Here is a 22981-nt window from a genome sequence, read left to right as displayed (position 1 = left end):
TGCCTAGTTACTATTAAATATGTTGATTTTCCTTTCTGTTTGGTAACGGTTGGAGACACAGGCTTACTAAAGTACACAGATAATGAAATAAAGAGGATGTCCTTTTATTGCTACTGCTACTCTATTGGTATTACAAGCTCTCAAATGGTGGAGTGGGCAAAGAACACTACCACTGAGATCAAACATTTATTCTTCTTTGGGTACTAAGGGGTAGAAATGAGGGATTAAATGGGTAGGCCACTGGCAGGCATACCTTAAGCAAAAATATTGGAAAAATGTAAAGATAGCATCTGCCAGAAATAAATTTGGTCTTGGGAATGACCTTGTAGCTGAATAGGATCCCACTACCCTTTCTGAAACTGAATTTATTTTAAAGGCATTTCTAAACTCCCTCTCTTCTGAGCAAGAGCCTGTGCTGTAGCAGGTGCAGAAAAAAGTCTGCCTAGTGATAGATACTGATCTACTAACTTTTCAAGTTTTTGTTCTTTTACTTTACCTCACTATATCCTGCCGCTTCAAAAATAAATAAAAAGTATACTAAATCAGAAAGTTAATGGATTTGGCTCCATTAATCTCTAAACCATAGAAGTGGCAAAGTGGAGGTGAGAGAAACAATTTTATTTTTGGCCTTTTTATTATTATTCTAGCAATTTGGGGCTTTCCACTTTTTTATTTCTAGATGGTTAACCCACTGATACCTTTATATCTGACCCCAACTGATGAAAACCATTCTAAAACATCAATTAATTCAGTTAAGGACCATGGTCCCTCTGTCTCCAAGACAGATCGTATAAAGTGAGGGAAAAGTCTCTTTTCTGGACACATTAAACCAACACCAAAAAGATAAAAAAATCAGTCTATGTCAAGCTAGGCAGGAGGCACTGTCAGGTTTGTAAAACCAAACCTGGAACCTACCTGCACTGTCCTTCCGAACAGTAGAAACCATTCCTTCTCCTCTCTACCCCTCTGTAATTCTAATTCTACTTTTTTTTTAAAGGACATCTCCCCTAATTCCCACCTCCAATAAATATCCAGTCTAAATTATTCTCCACCCAATTATTAAACTTTTTCACAAGCTCCGGGGGGAAGATTTACCCTGAGACAAATAGTGAACAGAATGGGGGTTTGGGAAAGATAAAAAGGTACAAGGCATAGTGGTCCAGTATTAGAAACGAAAACATTCTGCTCCCTGTGTGACTCAATAAAGCAGCAGGAAAACATATAAAGTCAAGCTGGTATAAGGAAGAGGAAGTATTTGTGATTGACTGGGACATACTGAGATTCTTGGCTGCATTGTGTGTGGACTTGTGCTCAGAGAGAAAAGAAGGGGTGCAAGGCAGCCTTATATTCCAAGGAGAATGGTGGGGTGGGACTGGGGGATGTACTGGAATCTTTACACCTCCTTTCTAGTCCTCCATAGATGTAGGCCGTAGTACACTAAGGGGAAAGAACAGCCAATACGAAGAGAGCAAGAGCCTTTTCCCGGCCTCATAGTTTGGACCAGACCCATAGCACTCTTCTCATTGAGGCTGGAGGCCTGGATTTCTGCCCATCCAATCCCCACCTTGCTTTGTCCTCCACGATCATCCTCCCTGGTCCACCCTTACTACATCCCGCTGTCCCCCACCCTCAAAAACACAAAGCTTTTCAGTTCTTTGCCACAAGGTAAGTAAAAAAATGTGGTTTCTTTGTTTAAACAGTTACTAAGTTGGTTCGTCTTTTAGTAACAGACCTCCCCTCCCCCAGTGCACCCTCAGTCCTGGATGATCACATCATCATCGTCGTCGTCGTCGTCTTCCTCCTCCTCCTCTTCATCCTCATAATCTTCTGGCAGTTCTTCCTCCTCCTCTTCCTGCTCTTCATCTAGACAAACCACCACTTCAGCTGGCTCAGGTAATCGAGAGTCAAACCAATCCAGTACCTGCTGGGTGGTAAGCCTTGATGCCTGACTCAGTTGAGTGATATCACTTTCCCGTAGCTGTTGGTGGGTTGCCCAGTACCTTTCCAAGGGTCGTATATCTGGTGGGGGTGGGGGTATCGGCAGAGGTGGTGTCTCAGCCCATTCATTCAAGGAGCGGGTTGAAGGTGGTGGTGTGGGAATTGCTGGATCCTGGAAACTAGGGGCACCAGGTACTGCGTTGTCCCGAAACCATTTTAGTTGCCCATGCTTCAAGGCATAGCGTGTGTCACCAAACCACTGAATAATCTCAGGCCGAGGTAAGCCAGTGATCTGCTCTAATTTATGGTAATCCTCACGCCGTGCCCACTGGCACTGTAAAAAAAACGATTTGAGGATAGCCAGCTGCTCTTTGGTTTTGCGCTTGGTCTTTCGCTGGCGTTGCATATCTGGGGAAAGGTACTCTGCAGGGCCAACCCTACCAGGTGCTGAGTTATGCCTTAGCCCCTGGGGCCAGGCTGGCTCCAGCTGTGGGCGTAGTGCCTGTTCATTGGGTGACAGTGGCTGTGGGATACAGCCCAGTGGCTGGAGGGGTTTAGAGGTGGCAGTAGCTCCATTAGCCAGTACCTGGAAAGAGGAAGAAGAGGTAGAGGAAGGAGGAGTCACATTAGATGCTGACTCCTTCTTACAACTACTGGCAAGTAATGAGACGGGTGGAGGCTTATCCCGAGCACGGGGCTGGTGGACAGCTGTGGAGTGGTTCCAGGAAGCAGTACCTAGGCCGTGTGACTGGTCGGGACCCTTGCCTGCCTGCTCCTTAGAGAGGCCACTGCTTTGAAGATCCTGCCAAAATTGTGATTGGTGGGGGAATGCCCCACTGCCAGGTGCCATCAGGGGCTCCTTTGCTTTCTGGTGACTCAGTGGCTCTGAGGGCTCTGAGGGCTCTACCTTCAATCCTTTCATCTGGGTGGGCTCGCCAAGAGTCAGGGGAACTATTCCAAGACCAACTTGTTCTGGAGGTGGCACTGGAGAAGGAGGCACCTCCTCTGGGGGCCGCCCTGCATGATGAGTAAAAGAGAGAAGGGATTTGAAATGGAGTTGGTCCCGATGGTAGACTACTCGGGCTCGAGTCTCTTCAATTTCTTCGGATGACCAGCTAATGCCACAGCGGAGGCGCTGGGCCATGAACCAAGTCTTGACTTTCTCCATCTGCAGCCCATAGCGTAGGCAGAGAAGGGCAATGTCTGCTAAACTGGGATACGGAAAGTAGCTGAAGGTTTGTAGCAAGTGCTCATTGCCATCCAGCTCACTAGTCTGGGCTGCTTGGGTCCACACAAGTTGTAGCTCCTCAGAGATTGGAGGGAGACAGATGAGCCCCGCAGGGGAGCTATTAAGACCGCTGGCCTCTTTATTAGGAGGCATGGTGCTTTCTGATTTGTGCCCTTCAGAGATAGCTGTAATAAGAAGAGAAACAGCTCGATCACTGGGGCTCCTCTTTCAACCCATTGTTCAATTTCTACCAAACAAAACGTTGGACTCCAGTACAATCAACTTCTACGTGTACTGTGCTGGATTTCTTTTAAAGTGCATAACAATTTCTCATTTAATTTTCATAACCTTGTGAATCATCAGAGCCTGCTATAATTCCCTTGTAAGTATGAAAAAACCGAAGTCCATAGAGGTTAAATTATCCCAAGTCACAAGACTAGTGAGTGTTGTCACCAAAAACGAAATCTGACTTCCGAGGTTAAAAAGGAAAACATCCTTATAGCCTTTATCTTTCCCATTCAAATTCACTTCACCCTCTAAGTTAATGGAACAAGAATGACAAAACTAAGACTCACCAAGAAAACAAGAAGAGGTGTAATCCCAGAACACTTTAGCTCCTAACAGATTATCTCTAGAGTTATCTCTAGATTATCTCTAGAATATGGAAAGGTTAAGAATACAACGTGTGAAAATCTAGAAGGTAGAATAGCACAGTCCCTCTGCCCAGCCCCCTTTTCTTTCCCTTCTTGGTGGGCGAGTGTTAGGGGGAGGGGATTGATGGGTTTTTTTTCTAACTCTCAGTAGGATAAGATAGGTCAGCTATCTGGGATAAATGGGGCTCACTCCCCCTCGGTTTTGGTCTGGTTAGGGTAGAGGGAGGGGAACGTTTCCTACCCCTGTCATCCTCAGAACAAAGGTTATTCCCCTCCCCCCAGCCTTTGTCTCTTCCAACTGCTGAGTCTCTCTCCAGGGAGCCTAGAGAGCTCCCTCAGACCTTAGCAGCCCCTCCGCACAAGACGGGAGGCCCTCAGCTCTTATCTTTTCAGTCCAGCTTTCTTCTCAGAACCAGGTGGGCTCGCTCATTATAAACTGTAACCGGGTCCTGCAAGCTACCCAGCAGCACCAGGGCTCCCAGGGTCATCGTGGCTGTGGGGACTGCAGGGAAAGCCTCTGACTACGCTTCATTCTTGGAAACCTGCTCAAGCTATTTCCCAGAATAATTCTGTTGACCAATTTTTTTTTTTTTTTGGCCATGCCTGAGGCTTTTGGGATCTTAGTTCCCCAACCAGGGAGGAACCCATGCCTCCTGCAGTGTAAGCACAGAGTCCTAACCACTGGACCGCCAGGGAGTTCCCTGTTGACCAAATTTTAACTCGGCTCCCTGTGTGGGCATTAGAGACTTTAAAACATCTGTCATCCTTTACTCTTAGAGGAATCCCATCTGAGTTTATAAATATTACTTCTGATATGTTATGGATAGGACAGGATTCCGATATAAATGCTACATGATGAATTGAGAAAAATCTCAAGTCCAGAAAGTTACACATAGTGCAGTGTAATATCGGGGATTTTATATGATGAGCAGAAAACTTCGGAAGCATTCTAATGGGTGTCACCGTTCCCTTTTAACAAGCAAATCTTAACAAACTGAAGGCCATGCAGACCCTAGAAGCAGTACAGCTTGAAGAGAACCTTAAGAGGGTAAATGAAGGCAGCATGGCATAGTGGGTTAAAATATGATTAAGGCCAGCCTGCAGTTTGAATCCCAATTCTGCCACCAGCCATGTGATCTTGGGCAAAAGCTACTGAACTTATAGGAGCCTCAGTTTCCTCATGTGTAGAAAATGGAGACAATGTTGAATGTATGTAAAGTTACATATATTTTTACAGAGCACCTACTGTGTGCTAGATGTCATGTGTAGGCGGGGCCTAGAGCTGTTAGAGGTGGAGGTCTGGGGTGAGGCAGATTTGAGGTGAATCGCAGCTTCTCCACTCCCTAGAGTGCTCGCTAAGCTTTATTTTCCCATCAGAATAAAAGGAGGTCATAACAGCGTCTACCTTGCAAGTTTATGACTAAATCAAAAAATGCAACTGATGGGCTTCCCTGGTGGCGCAGTGGTTGAGAGTCCGCCTGCCGATGCAGGGGACATGGGTTCGTGCCCCGGTCCGGGAGGATCCCACGTGCCGTGGAGCGGCTGGGCCCGTGAGCCATGGCCGCTGAGCCTGCGCGTCCAGAGCCTGTGCTCCGCAACGGGAGAGGCCACAACAGTGAGAGGCCCGCATACAGAAAAAAAAAAAAAAAATGCAACTGACGTCATGCCTAGACCAAAGTAAAGGCTCAATAAATTAGAGCTTTTATCATTGCTTCAGCCTCACGGGCTGATTCTGATATAAGGTAATGCTCCTCTTAGACAACAGGGGAAGTGAGGCAAAGACTGAATCCTTTAAAATGACTGTTTCAGTCTGTTATTGCAGTCTTAATCCTAATGAGCAGTGGAGGAAACCAGGGTGTCTTGATTTTGTACTTTTTATATTTGGGGAGTTGGATATAATTCCAGAAAGGATTTTGCAACTTTTAAAAAGTAGCAAAATCACTGCTTTAGAATTGAATCCATAATTTGGATATAAGTTCTTTTTGATTACTAGGTGAATTGCCAGTGTGGTAGCTCTACCTTTACCCTCCAGGTCCATCCCAGACACAGCTGAGGGGCTGTGAGGAAGTGCTTGCACAGCCAGGTACTAAACTACCATTTGGAAATTGTGGCCCACCAGGAACACCACCAAATCTAAGCTGGAGAATACTTGATGTTCCAGCACTTGACATCCACTTAACCTTATCTGTGTCCTGTTTTTTAAGGTCACAGTAACAGTTCAGATACGAGGAAAAGGTAGCGTAAGGAATAAAGCAGTCCAGTGTGAGGATGAAGACTGCCAGACAGGAAATAAGGCAGGCACAGCTATAAGCCCACCAGGAAGCATTTTACTTTCATTCATGTGGTTTGCTATTGTCAGATTCCCATATCAGCTTGATATTTCAGTATAACATACAGTAATGGAAAGGTCATATCTGGTGTACTGTATGTATCTACAGTTTCCCAGTGACACAAAACACAAGTTGTGGAAGACTTCCTGATACAGAATGGTGGCTTAAATCAGGGCACAGATGTAGAGCTGGTACCTCCCTGGAAGAATCTGGCTTTGATATAGGAGAAAACTATCCAGGGAGTGGCTCATGAGAACTATAACAAAGAGGGTAGACCCTACAGTAATCAAAACCACAGTGAAGACACTATAGTGTCTTATGTCCTTGTACTTCATTTGGAGATGGGAGAGAAAGGGAAGGAAAGCTGGAGAAATAAGGACTCCTCTGAGCAGAGGTGGTGGTAGTGGTATTATCAATTCTGAATTATTACTAAACTTGTATCCATGCCAGATATGCCCCACTGCTACTTAAAATCACTAATAAAAAATATAGTCAGGGTAACACCCTTATTTCCCTTTGGGCTTTCCATACCCCTGGACAAAAGGCAGAAAAGAATGGGCTGCCTTAAACTTCCAGTGTAGGTGTTCACACAATCCTAGGAAAAAGAGGTCTTCAGAACTTGAACCTAGGCTGGGAATTCCCTGGTGATCCAGTGGTTAGGATTCCGCACTTCCACTGCAGGACTGCAAGGGGCACGGGTTTGATCCCTGGTGGGGGAACTAATCCCGCATACTGCACGGTGCCAAAAAACCCTCGAGCCTAGGCTTATGGTTAAAAGCAGGAAACAGTTCAAGTGAGAGACCAGATATGAGCCTGCTAAATTCCCTAAATCTTTATTCAGAGAACTGAGGTATGTTTCTGAATGAAATGTGTTTTGGTGATAGTTTTCAAGGGCCTTAAAGGACTTTTAGTGATATTCAATTCATGTGCTTCTCAACTTTTTGGATCATGAACCTCTTTGAAAATCAGAAGTTATAAACTCTCAGAAAGTTATGACTTACTGCCCCCCCCCCGCCCCATAAACATTCACACTTACACATTACATAAAGTATAATCTTCGGGGGTTTGCTGATTGCCCAGAAGTCCTGGTTAATAAGCTCTGCCTTATGTCCTCCCAACTTAATAAAAGCAATGGTGGTAATGCTTAAAGAGAAACAGTTTATGAATGAATGGAAAGAATGGTTGGAAGACTCAAGAGAATCTGAATTAGTCTAGAAGCGACTAGGCATTGGTGATATTAGTTGGGAGAGAGTGGAAGTGAGGGGTGTTCAACTGGGCCAAAAGCCTGGCTTAACTGACCCCTACTGGATTACATTATCAATACCCATAGTGCACTGGAAACTAGACACTGGTAGGCTACTCTAGTATGGCAAAGTCAGCTGCTTCCTTCAGCTGCCCTATGTGCTTAGGCCAGTTGTGTGTAATTCCAAACCTGCTTAGGCTCATTGTTTTTCCGTATATAATAATTAAACATCACATAAATCTATGAAAAATGAGTGCATTAAGAATTGTTTCTGGGAATTCCCCGGCAGTCCAGTAGTTAGGACACCGTGCTTTCACTGCTGAGGGCCCGGGTTCAATCCCTGGTTGGGGAAGTAAGATCTCACAAGCCGCACAGAGCGGCCAAAAGAAAAAAACTGTTTCTATGAAAACAAAGTCAAATGCTTTGGAAAGACATAATACAAAGGAGTGTATATTAAAAATTTTTTTTGAGTTGGGAGTAGGCAAGAAAACTGTAAAAGACTGGAGGGGCTGGGGATTTAAAAAACTCAGAAGTATTCTGCACTCAGATTGCCTCAAAAGTGTTTAAATTCTCACTCCACTTTAAAGAAACCAAACGTGGAAATCACAGATGATGAGAGGCAGTGGCTCCAGGCTCAGGCTGCACATTAGAATTACCTGGGAAACTTAAACCAGGGCATCAACCTCCTCATTCTGACTTAATTAGCCTGGACTGGGGCTCAGGCATAAGTAGTTTTTAAAAAGTTCTCAGGGTGCAGCCAGATTTGAGATTCACTTATGTCGTTTATCCTAGAAAGACAATTGGGACTGCCAATCAGCATACTTACATAAAGAAAACGCCTGGACACTAACCGAAGAGATTGGTGAAATGAACGTACTTTTAATGACAGTTCTTAAGATATGTATGCATCATTTTAAAAATTCCCAACTTTAACTGGCTTTTTTGTTTTTTCGGTTTTTTTTTCCCAATTACTGCCACCTACTTATCCTAATCATAAAAAGTGCTTCAAATGTATGGTGAGAAGGGGGTTCATATGACAAAATATCACATCTGGGCCCTCATTACCAAATAGGTCTCAGCTTGAGTCTTCTTTCAGTTTAGAAGTCTCAGATTAGGACGCAACACCAGGAACCTCTGAGGACTCAGGTTCTCACTTTCCTAGTTGGTTTTCTGAGTATGTCTGGGTAGGGGTCAGAGGGGGCAATTTCTCTTAAACCTTTCATTCCCAAAGGCAACTGCTCCCCAGGAATAAGGCCAGGTTTCTGTACATGTGTTGAGGTCGCTAGGAGGTAGTCATGGAGGGGAGGAGGGGAGGCCTGGGAAGGAAACGTTTCTCCTGTCCTCCATTTCACAGGCAGTCTAGAAGGCTCCAAACTGGGTCAGAGAACAAAAAGTTCCTGCACTTGGGGCGATGAGCCCCAGGAAGCAGGAGAATCTCAAACCCTCCCCTCGCCAAGGGCGTCCCTACCCAGCCTTCCCCTCCTCCCTACACACCCACTCACCCTCCCCCAGTTACAACAGGGAACCGAAAAGTCCAGAGGAGAAAGGAGAGAGAACCAGGCGACTTCGAACCTAGAATTCTCCTCCCCCCAGCGCGGGGATGGGGCTCCGGGGGTCGGAGATCGTACAGGGGCTGGGAGGGGAAGTCGAAGGGGCTGGGGATCACTCACCGCAGTCCGGCCCGGGCGGCGGCTCCCAGCCTCGCACCATGGGCCGGGGGGAAAGGGGGAGAAAGGGCAGGGGGCCTCCGGGGTGAGAGTGGGGTTGCTGCCCGGTGCGGCCTGCTCCGAGCCCACCCGCGCGGAGGGCTGGGACCGGGACTGCCCCCCCCCCCGCCCCCGAAAGCGCGCCCGTCTAGCCCAGCCCTGCTTCAGCGAGTTGGAGGCGGGGCGGATGGGTGGGGCGGGCTCCAGGGGCGGTGCCAAGGTGGCCAGAGTCCTGATTGGTGAACGCAGGTGGGCGGGCCCCGGCGGAACAGACTGAGCCGGCCATTGGCTGCGTGGGCCTCGGTTGAAGTCGGCTATTGGCTCCGTGGGCCTCAGCCGGGGTGGCTATTGGCTGCGTGGGGCAGAGAAGATGTCCCCCCGGGCTAGGATGCAGTGAATGGTACCCCCTCCCACCCTCGCCTTGTGGGCGCCGGATCTTAGGGGTCCACTGGGCAATGTTCCTCCTGGAATTCCCCAAGAAATTAACAGCAGTTTGCTGAACTGTCCAGACCGCCTACAACTACTCCCCATTTGTTTCCTTCGGAAGGAAGACTTTTTCAGTATCCCTTTGCCAGTCTCACACAGGAGACGCGCGTTCCCAGACGAGGGCCCAACCGCTGTCAGCAGCGTCACTGTAAACGAAGCGCCTAGAGCAACCGGGAACTTGTTCTCGAGATGGATCAAATGTCTTGGACACCCTTAAAGACGAGGATCCTAGCAGCCCGGCACCTTCGGCCACTTCCCGGGTCCAGCTGTCACCAGACAGGTGTTCTCAAAGACGAAGTGCTAGAGGAGGTCACCTCGTTCGGACTTACCCACCCGCTCCGCCCTAGTAAAGAGGACCTGGAAATGTGCCTCATATTTGGGGACGTTGGTTTTTGTTGTAAAGAAAGGGAGTGCGATAAAATGGTCTTTCCACCGAAACAGTATTCCACACCGAAATTCTGGGCCAAAAGTTTGTATAGTTAGGATTCTCAGTCTTCTGACTAAAACTTGGGAACAATACTTTCTGAAGTGAGTCTTCTGTTCTCATGCTAGTCTCCTCTTGTATTATTTAGGTCACAATAGCTTATATACCGACAATAACTTATAAAACAATTTCAGACTTTGCCCTGTATTCTACAGATCTCGCCACTCCCCCTGTACCCCCTAAAAGTCAACCACCATAATCACTACTTCTGATTCTTAATTGCTCCAGTCTAAGGTCAAGAGCTCTTTCAAGGTTGCCAAGCATGAGAAATATATCTCTAATTCAGCTTGGAGCCCCATTTTCCGTTGCTGGCCCTGCATTTGCCCCTTCCTCCCCTCTCTCCCTCAATACATTTAGTAACAATCTCAACTCCTAAGAGCCATGCCCTTCAAACTAGTATCCTGCAAAAACATGATAGGAGTAAGCAACAGAAAGAATATTCTCAGCTTTAGAATTAGAAACTTTTGATCCCTGAGGGTTTAAGCCAGGGCTGGTGGTACATACAGAACTTCTCCTAAATCATGACTTATTACAATACGCCAATGGTTTGTATGTAACGAAGGAAGGGAAAAGTGAAACACTGTAGGCAGCAGGCAGCCCTCAGTTGTCGATGGAGATCTTATTGTTTTATAATCCAAACAATGAAACTGGATTGACCCGGAAGAACTCACGCTTATTTGGCTGGAAAGCCAGGCAGGAACTGTGAAAATTTAGTGGCTGCCCCTGGAGGGTTCAGTCAGTCACTCTGGGCATCACAGATCATGGGCTGGGAATTATGAAAGGTAGACAACTCAGTCACATTTCTTGTCTCAGAAGGATACTCACTCCCAATTCAGGTGTAGGGAGAAGAATCAAAGACAGATTTAAGGGAGGAAGAATCCAAGGAAAGAAGAAACTCCTCTGCCCCAGTTCTGGAGAACAGGCTGAAGCCTCCCTCCTTTATGTGGGTTTCACCCTAACACTTTATTTTTTGTGTTTTATTAATTTTTATTGGAGTATAGTTGCTTTACAATGTTGTGTTAGTTTCTGCTGTACAGCAAAATGAATCAGCTATCACCCTAACAGTTGGGGTGGGGGAGTGGAAGAGAGGAAGAGGTCCAGACTTGACATTATCAGAGAAGGGAGGGTCCCACCTTCAGCAAGACAGTAATCATCCCAGCTCTTCCAGGGACTAGTGCTGAAGAATGTGGATTTACCACATCATCCTTAATCTTTGGTGAAAACTCCCTCTCCCTTTGCATGGCTCAGAAATATAGCAGGACTGACCAGACACACAATGACCTAATAGCTAAGGAAGTTGGAGGAAGGGCCCTCTCTTGCACAGAACTCTTCCAAAGCATGGGAGGAGTCCCAGCAATGTGTTAATATGATCATAGGTTTTTGTAGAATTTGAAAAAAAAATTTAAACTGCAGTTGGTCAAGACTGATGTCTCTTTCCTTTCTGACTCCTCCTCCATCACACTTCTCCTTTTGTCCAGTGGCAATGAAGAGGCCACGGGTATTTGGGGATTGACTAACCAAGTTGAGCTGGGAATACATTTAGTTTGGGTGTAGGAGTTACACATCTGTGATTTGCAGTTACTTCTGTGAATAAATAGTAATTACAGTGTTATGGGCTGAACTGTGTCCTGCTAAAATTCATATGTTAAAGTCCTAACTCCCAGTACCTCAGAATGTAACCATATTTGGAGATAAGGTCTATGCAGAGGTAATTAAATTATAATGAGGTCTTTAGGGTGAGTCCTAATTCAGTATAACTGCTGTCCTTATAATAAGAGGAAATTTGGATGCAGACATGCAGGTAGGACCATGTGAAGATATAGGGAGAAGATGGCTATCCACAAGCCAAGAGAGAGGAACCTCAGAGTGAAATCAACACTGCCAACACCTGGATCTCAGGTTTCTAGCCTCAAAACCGTGAGAGAATTTCCACTGTTTAAGCCACCCAGTCTAAGTATTTTGTTATGGCAGCTCTAACAAACTTAATACATACAGCTTCCAGGAATACTCCCAATGTCAAAAATTCAGAGTTTATGTTATTCATTATTGCAAATTTGAAAATGCTCCAAAATCTTACACCACATATACTGAAGACATTTGGTAGTGTTTTTCCAAGTTTGACAAAAGTCCCCCCAAATTATGTGACATTATTACTTACAAGGTGTGAAGGTGAAATTTTTTTTAATTATCAAGAATTTTTTTAAAGTGATCATGGAGATGGAATTATCTCTTTACGGAAAAATTATCTATAATCATCATATAAAAAGACTATCAAAGAGCATGCAGCCAAAAACAAAATTGTGGGGAAAAATATTTAGGTTTGCCACATAGGTAATTTTAAAAATGTTATTTTTCTTGATTTTGTGATATTATGATATTTGTCAGCTTTTTTAAAGTTATAATTTTTAAGATATCTTTTCTCATTCTGAAATATTTATTTTACTTGAAAAAGGCCCCAAAAGTTGTATGCTTCAGACAACCGAAAACTTGGATCTATCCCTGGGACTAACGAAACAGATATGGTGAGTTTCTGCCCCAGTTAGGGAAACCCTGCTCCAGTGTTCTGCGCTCTGTCCTAAAAAACAGACGTGAGGGCTGACCAGTCGTCACAACTGCAAGTATTGAGGATTTGGGATAGCAAAAGCTGCAATGGAGTTTGCAGAAGAGAGATTTCAGACAAACCTACCACCAAACTAAGATATGAGAAGTCTGGAAAGACATTAGGGCCACAGAGAGACCCTAGGCGATAAGCCATGGAGGGAACCCATGGAAAGCCCCCACTTACCTCTTCTTGGGGATCTGCTCCTCATGCTGACTCTACCCTTCAGCATATCTGGTTTCAATTACAATGCGTGTACTAAAGAGTGGGTGCTCTGCAGTGACATCACAACTTGGCCATTATGATGTAATGATGAGGCATCTGATTATTCTCGGGCTAGGGCTTCCCTGTAAGGAACAGTCTCATTACTTGGTGGATAATTGGACTCTTTCATCATTCAGGTGATGTGGGAGTCAATACTATGTTAGAACTTGATCTTTTTCAAATAGACAGAGAGGTCCTCACTTTTCCTCTCCATATTTCTTGTCCTTTGTTTTAGGATTGCCCTTGATAGACAAAAGGGGCTTTGCTTTTCCTTCCAGTGCCTAAGGAGCAGAATGTAATTTAAATGGCCTCCTTAAGAAAAGCACCCCACCAAGGGGAAACACGGGGCCTTCACCTGAGCTGTTCGCTTTAACTGCAACAGCAGCTGGTGCTGGGTGCAAGGGAGCTATGAGCTGGGCCTGGTAACTTTCCCTACCACTACCCAAAAGGGTGCCGTGATACTATAGGGGTGTCTCATACCAGGGCCACCCAACTCCTCTACATCTCCTTCCCATCCAACTTTTGCATAGCCAGAGGACTCCAGCAGACAGGGAACAGGACTTGCAAGAGATGAGATGGCCAAGAAATGCAGGGTGCCTCTGGGTCTCTTGCCACCCTCAGCCCCAAACAAACAATACTTCTCAGTAGCTTATACTTTCTTTTCATATTTCAACTTTATTTCAAATACGAGGTCTTTTATCCAGAAGGGAGAGCAGTTGCATGAGGAGGCTGAAGTGAGGCACAATACGAGTGGGTCTGGGGCCCAGTGTACAGAGCTGCACTGTGAAGAGGGTGGGGAGGCTCGGGAAGGGTCTGATGAGAACGGTGGTTTGAGGGGGATTCAAATAGCAAACTTTCATTTCCTCCCCAGGTTAGCTATTCAATGGGTAGATTATTCAGTTGTTGTTTTGTTGTTGTTGTTTGTTTTAGCAACTTCACTGTTCTTCAGCGATATCACTGAAAGAAGTGCCAAGGCTGGGGACATACCAGTCCCTTTTGTTTCTCTTTCTGCCTGGACGGGGAAGGGAATGGAAACTAGAAGCAGAAAATGAAAATTTCTGACGTGTCCCTTGCCATGAAAAATCGTGGGTCTGACCCTGTGGAGAGAGGCCTGTTTCATAGCCTGGGAATGGGAGGTGGTCAGGAGGCCTGGGTTTACGTCCCATCTGGAGTTGCACTAACAAATTCTCTGACCCTGCTGGGGTCCCTTCTCATCTCTGGACCTGTGTCCTCATCTCTAGAGGAGTCTGGACACAGTGATCTCTAAAGACAAGCCTTTTCAGGTCTCTGGATTCTATGACCTGCGCATTGCAAGGATCCAGAGGGGCTCCAGAGAAACACAGGAGTTAGAAGCAAGGGAATGTGGGATTAGATTGGCAAGTTGAGTTAGGGCTTATTGTGAAGAGAAGTGATATATTCATAAAAGAAATAATGTATTCATAAAAGAAAACAAAGGAACAGGAAGAATACTTAGGAAGACATCTGAGGTCTGGATGAGAGGAAAGGGCAAGAGTGTTCCTGCTGTGTTGCTTCAAGGACCCGAGCCCCTGACCATGGTAATGGTTTCTCTTATGGCCCTTCCCGGTCCATGGCTAACAGGTTATACCCTAAATTGCCCCCATTCGTACAGTCATCAGGCTTTAGAGGAAAGTCCCCACCACAACGCCTAACACATGACAAATCTCTGAAGTTTCTGCCAAATTCCTAGTGTTTCCCATGTCAGATTAGACTAGCAGCTTACCCCCAGGCCCTGGGGCAGCTCTGTATGGGAAGAACCAGAAGACTCATGTCTTGGCTCTGTAAAGCTGAGAATAGGGGCATGGGTGAGCCAGGGTACTTCTTAGAGAAAAAGCTCAGGAACAATGAACTCTTCTTGGTTCCCTGCCCCCAACCATTTGCATTTATCTGCTTAGTAATACTCAGGTTCCCAGAGAGGGCCCAAGCACAGACCATCCAGCAATTGTCCTAGTCAGGGACCCTTCTAGTGGAAACTTTAGGGAATTGGCCTGTTCAAGGCTAGCTGGGGTAGTAGGAAGGGGCACAGCATACCAACAAGTGTGGAGGACTGGCTAGGGCCAGGAGAGAATCCCAATGTATGGCAAGGCTGGAGTTCAAATGGGTTCCCAAGTTCTCCAGCAGGCGCAGGCGCAGGCGCAGTGGTTCCTTGCTGATCCTGCAGAGCCGGGACACGGGCACAGGAGGCAGCAGCAAGCTCCTGGAAATAGCAGATGAAGCTTGGGACCCTTGGTGCTTTGCCTTCTCCAAGCCAGTTGGGGAGGCTGGGAGGATGGGAAGGCAGAGCACAATTAGAAACTGTGGTCTTTTCCTAATAAGAGATGGTATGTGCCAAGGTTTTTTTTTTAATGGCAAGGTTTTAATTTTGTTTTTAAAGGATAATATTATGACATCATGGTTATGCACTGAGGCTCTGGAGATTTCCTGGGTTCACAATCCTAGCTCGGCCATTTACTAGCTGTGTGACCTTGCACAAAATACCGAGCTTTTCTGAATTGTTTTCTCTCTAAAACAGGAATAACATTACTCAACTCATAGGGTTGTTTTGTGGATTATAAAGCATGCAAGACACCAGATTTTAGTGGCTACGTAAGTAAATGTGAGCTCTTGCGACTGCTGATACACATAACAGTAATGCATACACATAACGCAAGAGATGATCACACACTGAGCCTTGACCCACTCTCCCGCTCCATTATCCTCCCTTGGGCTCTTCATTGGTGACTAAAAAGTGTATTGCTGGTGGCTTTCAGTACACTTTCTCTCGTCACTCTGCTGGAACTTTGACCTGAGGGTGATCCACAAGATGCATGAAATTCTTTGTTTTTTCCACCAGGTGAAGATGATGCTTAAATGGGCATTTGTCTGAGGAATGACCCAGGGTTTCTCTCTTTCAGCCATTTTTCTTCAAAGGATTAAAGATTTGGAGAGGAGGGGCATGGTAATAAGCCCCATACTCCATTCTGAACGCATTTATGGGCACGTGTGCGTGTACCCTCGCTCACTAAGAGATAAAAGGGGAATCCAGAAAATTTTGAGAAATCAGTAACAGATAGAAACGGGTGTGGGGAGCTGGTTACCTGGGAGCTCCTTGTTCATCTGCAGCATCAGGAACTGCTTTTCCCTCTTCTTCCTTCTAGAAGACTGTCAAGAAGGAGCCTGAGGGAGGAAGGTGGATCAACCATGGTCTTGGAGAAAAGGAAGTAGGTTCCCCACTCCTTCATCTTCAACAAGGATGAAGAGGGAGGCAGATGGAAATAGAGAAAGTGAAGGTAAATACCGTATATGCTAAAAGAAAAATGAAAGTGATGAGAAGGGGACAAGGAAAGAGAAAAGCAAAGAGCTTAGACATAGGGTGAGAAGGGAGGAAAACACACAACCAGCTGAGGTTAACCAGGAGAGACATAAGGCATAAATGTGAATGGGGAGAAGAGTCCAGCTTTCCCATTTCACTTGCTCAAGGTATGGAGCAGACTGCCATCTTCTGGTACCATTTAATTTTCAAGGTGCTCTGATTCTTGGTTTGAAATGTTTTCAGTTTCTTATACCTATAATCCTTTATACTCAAGAAAGTCCCCAACGTTGTTTCATTTTGGGGGCTCCCAAGCATCATTTTCCCCTAGAGAGGCACCTCCCCAAAGCTGTCTCCCAGCACCCAGGCTGGAAGTCTGTTGGGTCAAGAGCAAAAGCAAGGGGCAGAGGATGAGCTGTGGTTTGAAAGAGGCCCTGGAATACCCTGAGGCTGCAGGCTGGTTGCTGCAGACTGGATGCTTTCTGGGCTCTGGAACATGTGTCAAAAACTGGAGAGCCATTCTCAGGCCCAACCACACGCTTGGGGTGCTGTGTGTTCTGAACTGTAAGCACTCCAACCGTAGGCTGGAGAATGTGGCTTCTAATCCACACTCTGCCCCTCACAGATCATAAAATGTCAGAGCAAGAAGGGGCCTAAGAGATCACCTAATCCAAATGCAGTTTCTCAAGGAGGAAACTCTGGCCCAGAGAGGTGAAGTAACTTGCCCAAAGTTATCCAGCTAGTCAGTGACTTCCTTTTCTTTTGTGGCAGAAGGAATCCTGTGATTCACCTGTCTCTTGACAAATACAGTCCATAAAGTGCTTAGAGGTCATTAGAAGGCACCCAGAAAGGTAAGGCTGGCATTTTTCTGGAAGCCCCTGAGTGCACCAACACCTTAGGCACCGCATTATTTGGCCACAAGGACAAGCCTGGAGTTGGTTTTACTTTCATTTTCATCCCCAGGGCTGCCTGGAAGCTGGAGGAGGGAGCTCTGATGCTACCTGCCATCACTCCCCAGCCAGTCAGTGAAGACTGAAGCTAGGGGCTGGGGTGACAAGCGAATCCTGTCATAATGTCAGGGGCTGGGGAGCAATGGCCAAATTCCTGGGACTTAAGCAAGGCAATTATGGGTGAGTTAAAGCTACGATGGGCAGGGCTGGGGAACCTGCGGTGGCTAAGGCCAGTAAGAAGAGGGAATAAGCCAGCAATCTAAATGATTTCAACTGTGGTGGGCTCCTAGTTCACACAAAATATGTCCTCGGTCCCAAAGAGTTACCCTCAACCTTTGACTGCCTAGGCCGGACGGACCTACTCACTTTCTCCCAATGCCCACTCACGGAAGAGAACATCACTATCGTCCTTTTGCTTCTTTTCTAACCTTCCAGCACCCTTTCCGTCTCCCTCCTTCTATGACTTGGGTTCCTCCACTCACATCCACCCCAACCTCCCCAACTTTCGTTGATTCTACCCACACCCCACACCCCTTTGGTTTCCCCCATCCTCCTCGCCCTCCCGGGCTTGACTCTCTAGGGCAGCTCCCCGCCAATCTCGGTTTCTCCCATTCCTCCCCACCAAATCTTCGGGATCCCCCAGCCCCCCGGTGCCTTTGATTTTTTTCCGCCGTCGGCCGCAGGCGTCTCAGATAAAGTGGATCCAGCCCTGTAGCTCCGGGGCTCCACCACTGCCCGGGTGCTCGGGCCCACGTAGAGCATAGTCACGGCCGCCGTTGTTGTCCCAGAACTCGTGGCCGCTAACGCGGTAGCGCAAGGCGAAAAGCAGGGCGCCACCAATGGGTGGCGCCGGCAGGCGGAAGGCGAAGCGGTCGGCGCGCGGCGGGGTCGGGGCCGGACCGGCGTAGGCGGCGGGCTCCTCGCGTTGGGTCCGCCAGCCGTCGGCGCTCCAGCGCACGCTCACGCGCTTCTCGTAGGCCAGGTCCAGCACGCGCGCGCTCCCGGCGACGCCCAGCGGGCCCGCCTCGGCGCGTTCCAGGCAGATTCGCTGCGCCCGCAAGCGGGCCGCGAAGCCAGGCTCGCTGGCCGGCTCCAGGGCAACGCGCGCCTCCTGCTGGGAAAGGGGGAAAGGAGGAAAGGGGAGGAGGGAGCCCAGGAGAAGGGAGGGGAGGGGAGAGAGAGGGGGCGGGGTCAGGGCGAGGCACGGGACCAATCGGAGGCCGACCCCAGCGTCCGGGCAGTCAGAGGGGAGCCCTGCTGGGAGAGTGGCCTAGAGCCACCTGCCAATGGGGACACCAAAAGGGATGAGCGAGAGCAAGCCCAGGGTTCGGGGTGGAGATGGGTGCTCCTAGATAAATCCACTCCCATAAACCCGCCGAGGCCAAGTTGGGGAGGTCCCGGGGAAGGGGCGTACCTCTGCCGCCTACCTGGAGACCTCGGGCGCGGGACTGGCACGGCGCGAAGTGGCGAAGGGCGTCCCTCTGCAGCTGGACCTGCACGTGGCGGGGTACCCGGGGCAGCTCTCCCGGGCGGAAGCGGCGCACCGCGGTCAGCTCCAGCCCAAGCGCGTCGGCGAAACGCACTCTCTTACGGGTGTCGGGGCTGCGGCTGTGGGGCACCCGGGTACCGCTGCCTCCGGCGGGCGCAGAGCGAGCCCTGCGCTCCCGACTCGGAGCAGGAGCTCGGGATCGGGCCCCGAGGCGCGTCCCGCCTTCGCCTGGCACCTCCTCCGGCTCCTCCTCGAGGCTGGGCCGCTGGCTGCGGTAGTAGGCGCGCTCTGTCAGCGCGGCGATGAAGCTCAGGTTGCGGGGAATGTCGGTGCGGGGGGACCGCTCGCGAGACATGGCACCCCCCGCCCCGGCGGAGCCCTCCCGCAGCGCCGCCGCGCTGCCTTCCTTTCCTGTCTCCCACCCGCCTGGTGTTGGCGCAGAAGCTTCAGGCACCCTTCGCAGTTGCGTACTCTCCTTGCTGTCACCTCCAGAATCCTCCACCTCAGCTCCCAGGGTATTTGACCATCACCTCCTGCGTCTCTCTACTCTGAGCGTGCGCTCAGCGGCGCTCACCCTCCGGTCCCGCGGCCGTCGCCCACAGCCCTCTGACAGGTGGCTCCCCATCCAGCAGGAGGTGGGCACTCCAGCCTACAGGTCCTGAGTGAGACCACTCTGCCTTTTTTCTTTTTTTTTTTTAACGGCCTCAGCCTTTCGGCTCGGGAAGAGTTAACGTAGGGAGTAGAGAGTAACCTTTCCTTTCCTTTTCGGGGAAGTTTCAAAAGGCCCAGCCTGTAACTTTCTCTTCAGGGCTCAACGTCTTCTTTCCCAAACCCTAGGCTCCAGGTTTGGGAGGATGATGGGCGAAAACATGGGAAGGTCACGAAAGCTAGTTAGAGTCTCAAACAGAAGCTGAGATGTGGTACTCAAAAGGGTGGGTGGCCCATTTGAAAGAGTTCTGAGCTGAGAGTTGTGGAAGGACATAGTTTCGGGTCTCACCTCTGGTGCTATTTAGCTGCGTGACCTTGAGGAAGGGACAACTTCTCTGGACCTCAGTTTTCTTATCTGTAAAAAAGTGGATTAGAGTTCTGATCTCTAACTTGACTGTACGCTCTTTGACGTACAGTCAAGGCTGTGTCTGATTCATGGTCAGTTTCAGCACATAGTAGGCCCTCAAATTATTGAATGAATCATCACATATATCTCTTGGAGCTGGGGCTGCGGGGTTCTAGTTCCAGTGGGAGCTCCAAGAAGGGCACAGAGCTGCTTTTTACTCCTTCATTTTTTTCTATATTAGTGGGAAAAAAAATATGAAGTTTAGTTTTTTTCTAACTTCCTCCTGATCTTGTGTAGCACTTACAGTGTGCTAAGTACAGTTGTTTTACAAATACTAACTCATATAATACAGTCATCATAGGACTAGGGAGTATTATGCCTATTTTATGGATGAGAAGATTGAGGGAGAGAGACAGGATAGGACTCTTGCCCAGGGTCACATAAATTAATATTTGGATAGCTGGAATTAGAAGTCAGCAGTCCCACTCTAGAGTCTACTCTTTTATCCACTTAGTTATAAGTGGATTAAAACATTTCATGGTAATAGTTAACATTCTCAGAGCATTGAAACGGGGAATCTTAGAGTGGAAACGGAATCTCTAAATTTAAAGCAACAGGAGTGTTTAACCGTAAAATCACAAGTGACTAAGTTGGAAATAAATAGTGAGACATATGCTATCTTATTATTATACAATTTATTCCTGCTTGCATTTTAATTCCAGTACTAACCATAGCAATGCTGTTTAGCCAGGACTCATTTTTAAAGTGATATTGAGTTTTATTTTCTTATTTTACACATACGTATATAATCCACGGACACATTCTTTTCATATTTTAGGGTATAAAATAATGCTACAGTAATTTGTGTTACAGTCAAGCAGTTAAAAACTGTCTTCCTTGCTCTGCTAAAATATGTTATTGACAGAATAGGTAAGGTTCCACGTCAGCCTAAATGGCTCGAGGTTTTCTGGGAAAAGCTCTGTTGCCTTGTCTACAGTTTAAGCTGCCATTCCTTGGCTCTGTAGTGTTGGCCTGAGAAGATTCTTGAGGTACACAGCTTTGGACCTGGTGTAATTTGTGTTGTTCCAGCAGTCTTTGTTTCTTAAACAGCCACTGCAGTGATCTTCAAACATCTGACTGCGCCTACTCAATAACTGGCCAGAGGCATCGAGTGATTTCTTCAGTCAACATTTACTGAGGGTCTATTAGGCTATGAGGACATAAAAGTGAATAAAATTCAGTGCCTGCTCTCACCACGCTTATAAATAAATGGGTGGGCGAACAGAAATCTATTCGGATCCTGTGACAAAAGTGTTTTTATTTCAAGTAAATTCTTAGAAGAAATCAGGACTGCAAATGAAGGACTAGGCTAGATTATTTTATAAGAAAGAAGGCAAACTTGGGACTTCCCTGGTGGTCCAGTGCTAAAGAATCCGCCATCCAATGCAGGGGACGTGGGTTCGATCCCTGGTTGAGGAACTAAGATCCCACCTGCCACGGGGCAACTGAGCCTGTGCACCACAACTACTGAGCTCACACACCTCAGTGAAAGAGCCCGCGTGCCGCAAACTACAGAGCCCACGTGCCCACGTGCCCCGGAGGCCGCGCGGCACAACTAGAGAGAGAAAAAACCCGCACGCCACAACTGGAGAGAGAAAACCCGCATGCCACAACTAGAGAGAAGCTCGTGCACCGCAATGAAGAGCCCACGCCACAAGGAAAGATCCTGTGTTCCTCAACTAAGACCCGACGCAGCCAAAAAAATAAATAAATAAATAAAATTACATTAAAGAAAAAAAAGAAGAAGAAGGCAATCTTGCTGGTGGCAGCTGGAATGATCAGCCCAAGGACAAAGAAGAAATGAGGATGATTGAAAGGATACAGTCATAAAGGAGTGGAATCGGTGGTATGTTCAGAATATTGGGGAGAACTGAGTTTGGGTTTGCAAATGATGTGGATTCAGTTTGGCCTTGTAAATGGCATGATAACAGCATTGATTACCTGAAGCAAAGAGGGACCTTGAAACAATACAGTGTTAAAGTTAAGACAAACTTTCAAATCAGAATTAGGTTGAGGCCCATCTTCTCAGTATGTGGCTTTGGGCAAATTACATAACCTCTCCAAGCCTCACTTTCCTCATCCATAGAATGAGGATAACACAACATAAGGATTAGTGTGAAGATAAAATATCAAGTGTGTAAAGAAAGCACTTAGTACCTAATAAGTCTTCAAAATGTGTGAGTCATCACCATCTTTACAGAAAAGACCTTTCTTCTCTAGTTACCATAGAGGCAGATGGGAATACCAAGGCTTGGACTGGAGGTAGAAGCAAAGGGAACAAGCAGGGAAGGAAAATTGGGTTACCTCTTTCGGCCTTTGGTTGGAGAGCCCTGCAAATGGAGCTGAAGGAAGTGCCAGCTGCAGGAGCTGGTGGGCCCCAATCAGAATGCCTGAGGGTGCCCTCGTGTGGATCAGCTGTAGTCAGATGGCTTCACACCCTGTGTAAACATACTGCCTTGTATAAATGGTAGACATTCATGTATTTGCATATATATATGTAATCTGAAAGGATAAACATCAACCTTGACATTGGCAACCTCCAGGAAGGGAGGTGGAATTGGGGGAAGAGCAGAGGGAGGGGGATTGATGACTTGTATTTTCTTTCTCTACACTTCCATATTATTTGACTTTTTCATAAGGAGAATAAGTTCACGTGTTGGCTAGAAAGAACTAAAAAAGGAACCAATCTAATTACAAAAAAAAAAAAAAAAAAAGAAGATAAAGTTACCTGCAGAAACTGCTTGCGATCCAAGTCCTGACTCCCTGATGCTTGGCTAAAGCCCCAGCTCACGTAGAGACCACTGGGTTAAAGGTCCTGGAGAAAAGAGGAAGTGAAGTGTTTGGTGTCTGTGTCACGTCTGCTAGTCCCACAGGATGAGGCACCTGGCAGGCAGTTCCCACCGGAATGGGAACTGCTCCTCTTTTCTGGGCACCCATTCCAGGGCTGCAAAAGTTCAACAAGTGCATGGAACGTCAGAGACCTTCTGGAAATGCTGAATTTGCTCTGAGGTTTCCTGAGCCTCAGCCGGCTTCTCTGGGTAGCCTCCAGGGTCAGGAGCCCCGTCCGGCTCTCCATGTCCTCCTGGCCCTGCTCTTCCTGGCCTCCAGCGGCCCTCTCTCTTCCTGAGTTGTGGCCCTTCCCAAGCCTGCGTCCCAGCCCCGCCCCTCTCTCTGGACGCATCTCTGGGCC

At 47.5% G+C, this 22981-nt stretch overlaps 1 protein-coding gene across 8 annotated transcripts; it reads right to left on the bottom strand.

The window, feature by feature from the left end:
- Nucleotides 1-615: 615 nt before the first annotated feature.
- On the bottom strand, nt 616-22945 carry PPP1R3E (protein phosphatase 1 regulatory subunit 3E). 8 transcript variants are annotated; one of them, XM_067739938.1, is made up of 8 exons: nt 22773-22945; nt 22520-22606; nt 22096-22229; nt 19675-19740; nt 16027-16105; nt 14981-15210; nt 12854-13014; nt 616-3351 (listed from the first exon to the last, which is right to left on the bottom strand). In XM_067739938.1, exons 7-8 carry the CDS (start codon nt 12897-12899, stop codon nt 1754-1756), a joined length of 1644 nt encoding a protein of 547 aa, XP_067596039.1. In that variant the 5' UTR covers nt 12900-13014; nt 14981-15210; nt 16027-16105; nt 19675-19740; nt 22096-22229; nt 22520-22606; nt 22773-22945; the 3' UTR covers nt 616-1753. The 8 variants fall into 8 exon arrangements, 7 of the variants coding, with proteins under 7 accessions (XP_067596039.1, XP_067596048.1, XP_067596064.1 ...); XM_067739947.1 differs by having other exon boundaries at nt 14981-15146; XM_067739963.1 differs by lacking the exons at nt 19675-19740; nt 22096-22229; nt 22520-22606; nt 22773-22945 and having other exon boundaries at nt 16027-17879.
- Nucleotides 22946-22981: the final 36 nt, after the last annotated feature.

This window comes from Pseudorca crassidens, chromosome 1 (genome assembly GCF_039906515.1).
Source record: "Pseudorca crassidens isolate mPseCra1 chromosome 1, mPseCra1.hap1, whole genome shotgun sequence".
In the NCBI taxonomy this organism is placed as follows: Eukaryota; Metazoa; Chordata; class Mammalia; order Artiodactyla; family Delphinidae; genus Pseudorca; species Pseudorca crassidens.
Note: the sequence above shows the minus strand (reverse complement) of the source record. Positions and strands in the feature narration are given on the sequence as shown.

Coding starts and splice junctions, on each gene's coding strand:
- PPP1R3E (XM_067739938.1), bottom strand. CDS start 12,899: ATGCTGAAGGGTAGAGTCAGCATGAGGAGCAGATCCCCAAGAAGAG. Junction 3,352..12,853: donor GAGCAGATCCCCAAGAAGAG/GTAAGTGGGGGC, acceptor TTCTTATTACAG/CTATCTCTGAAGGGCACAAA.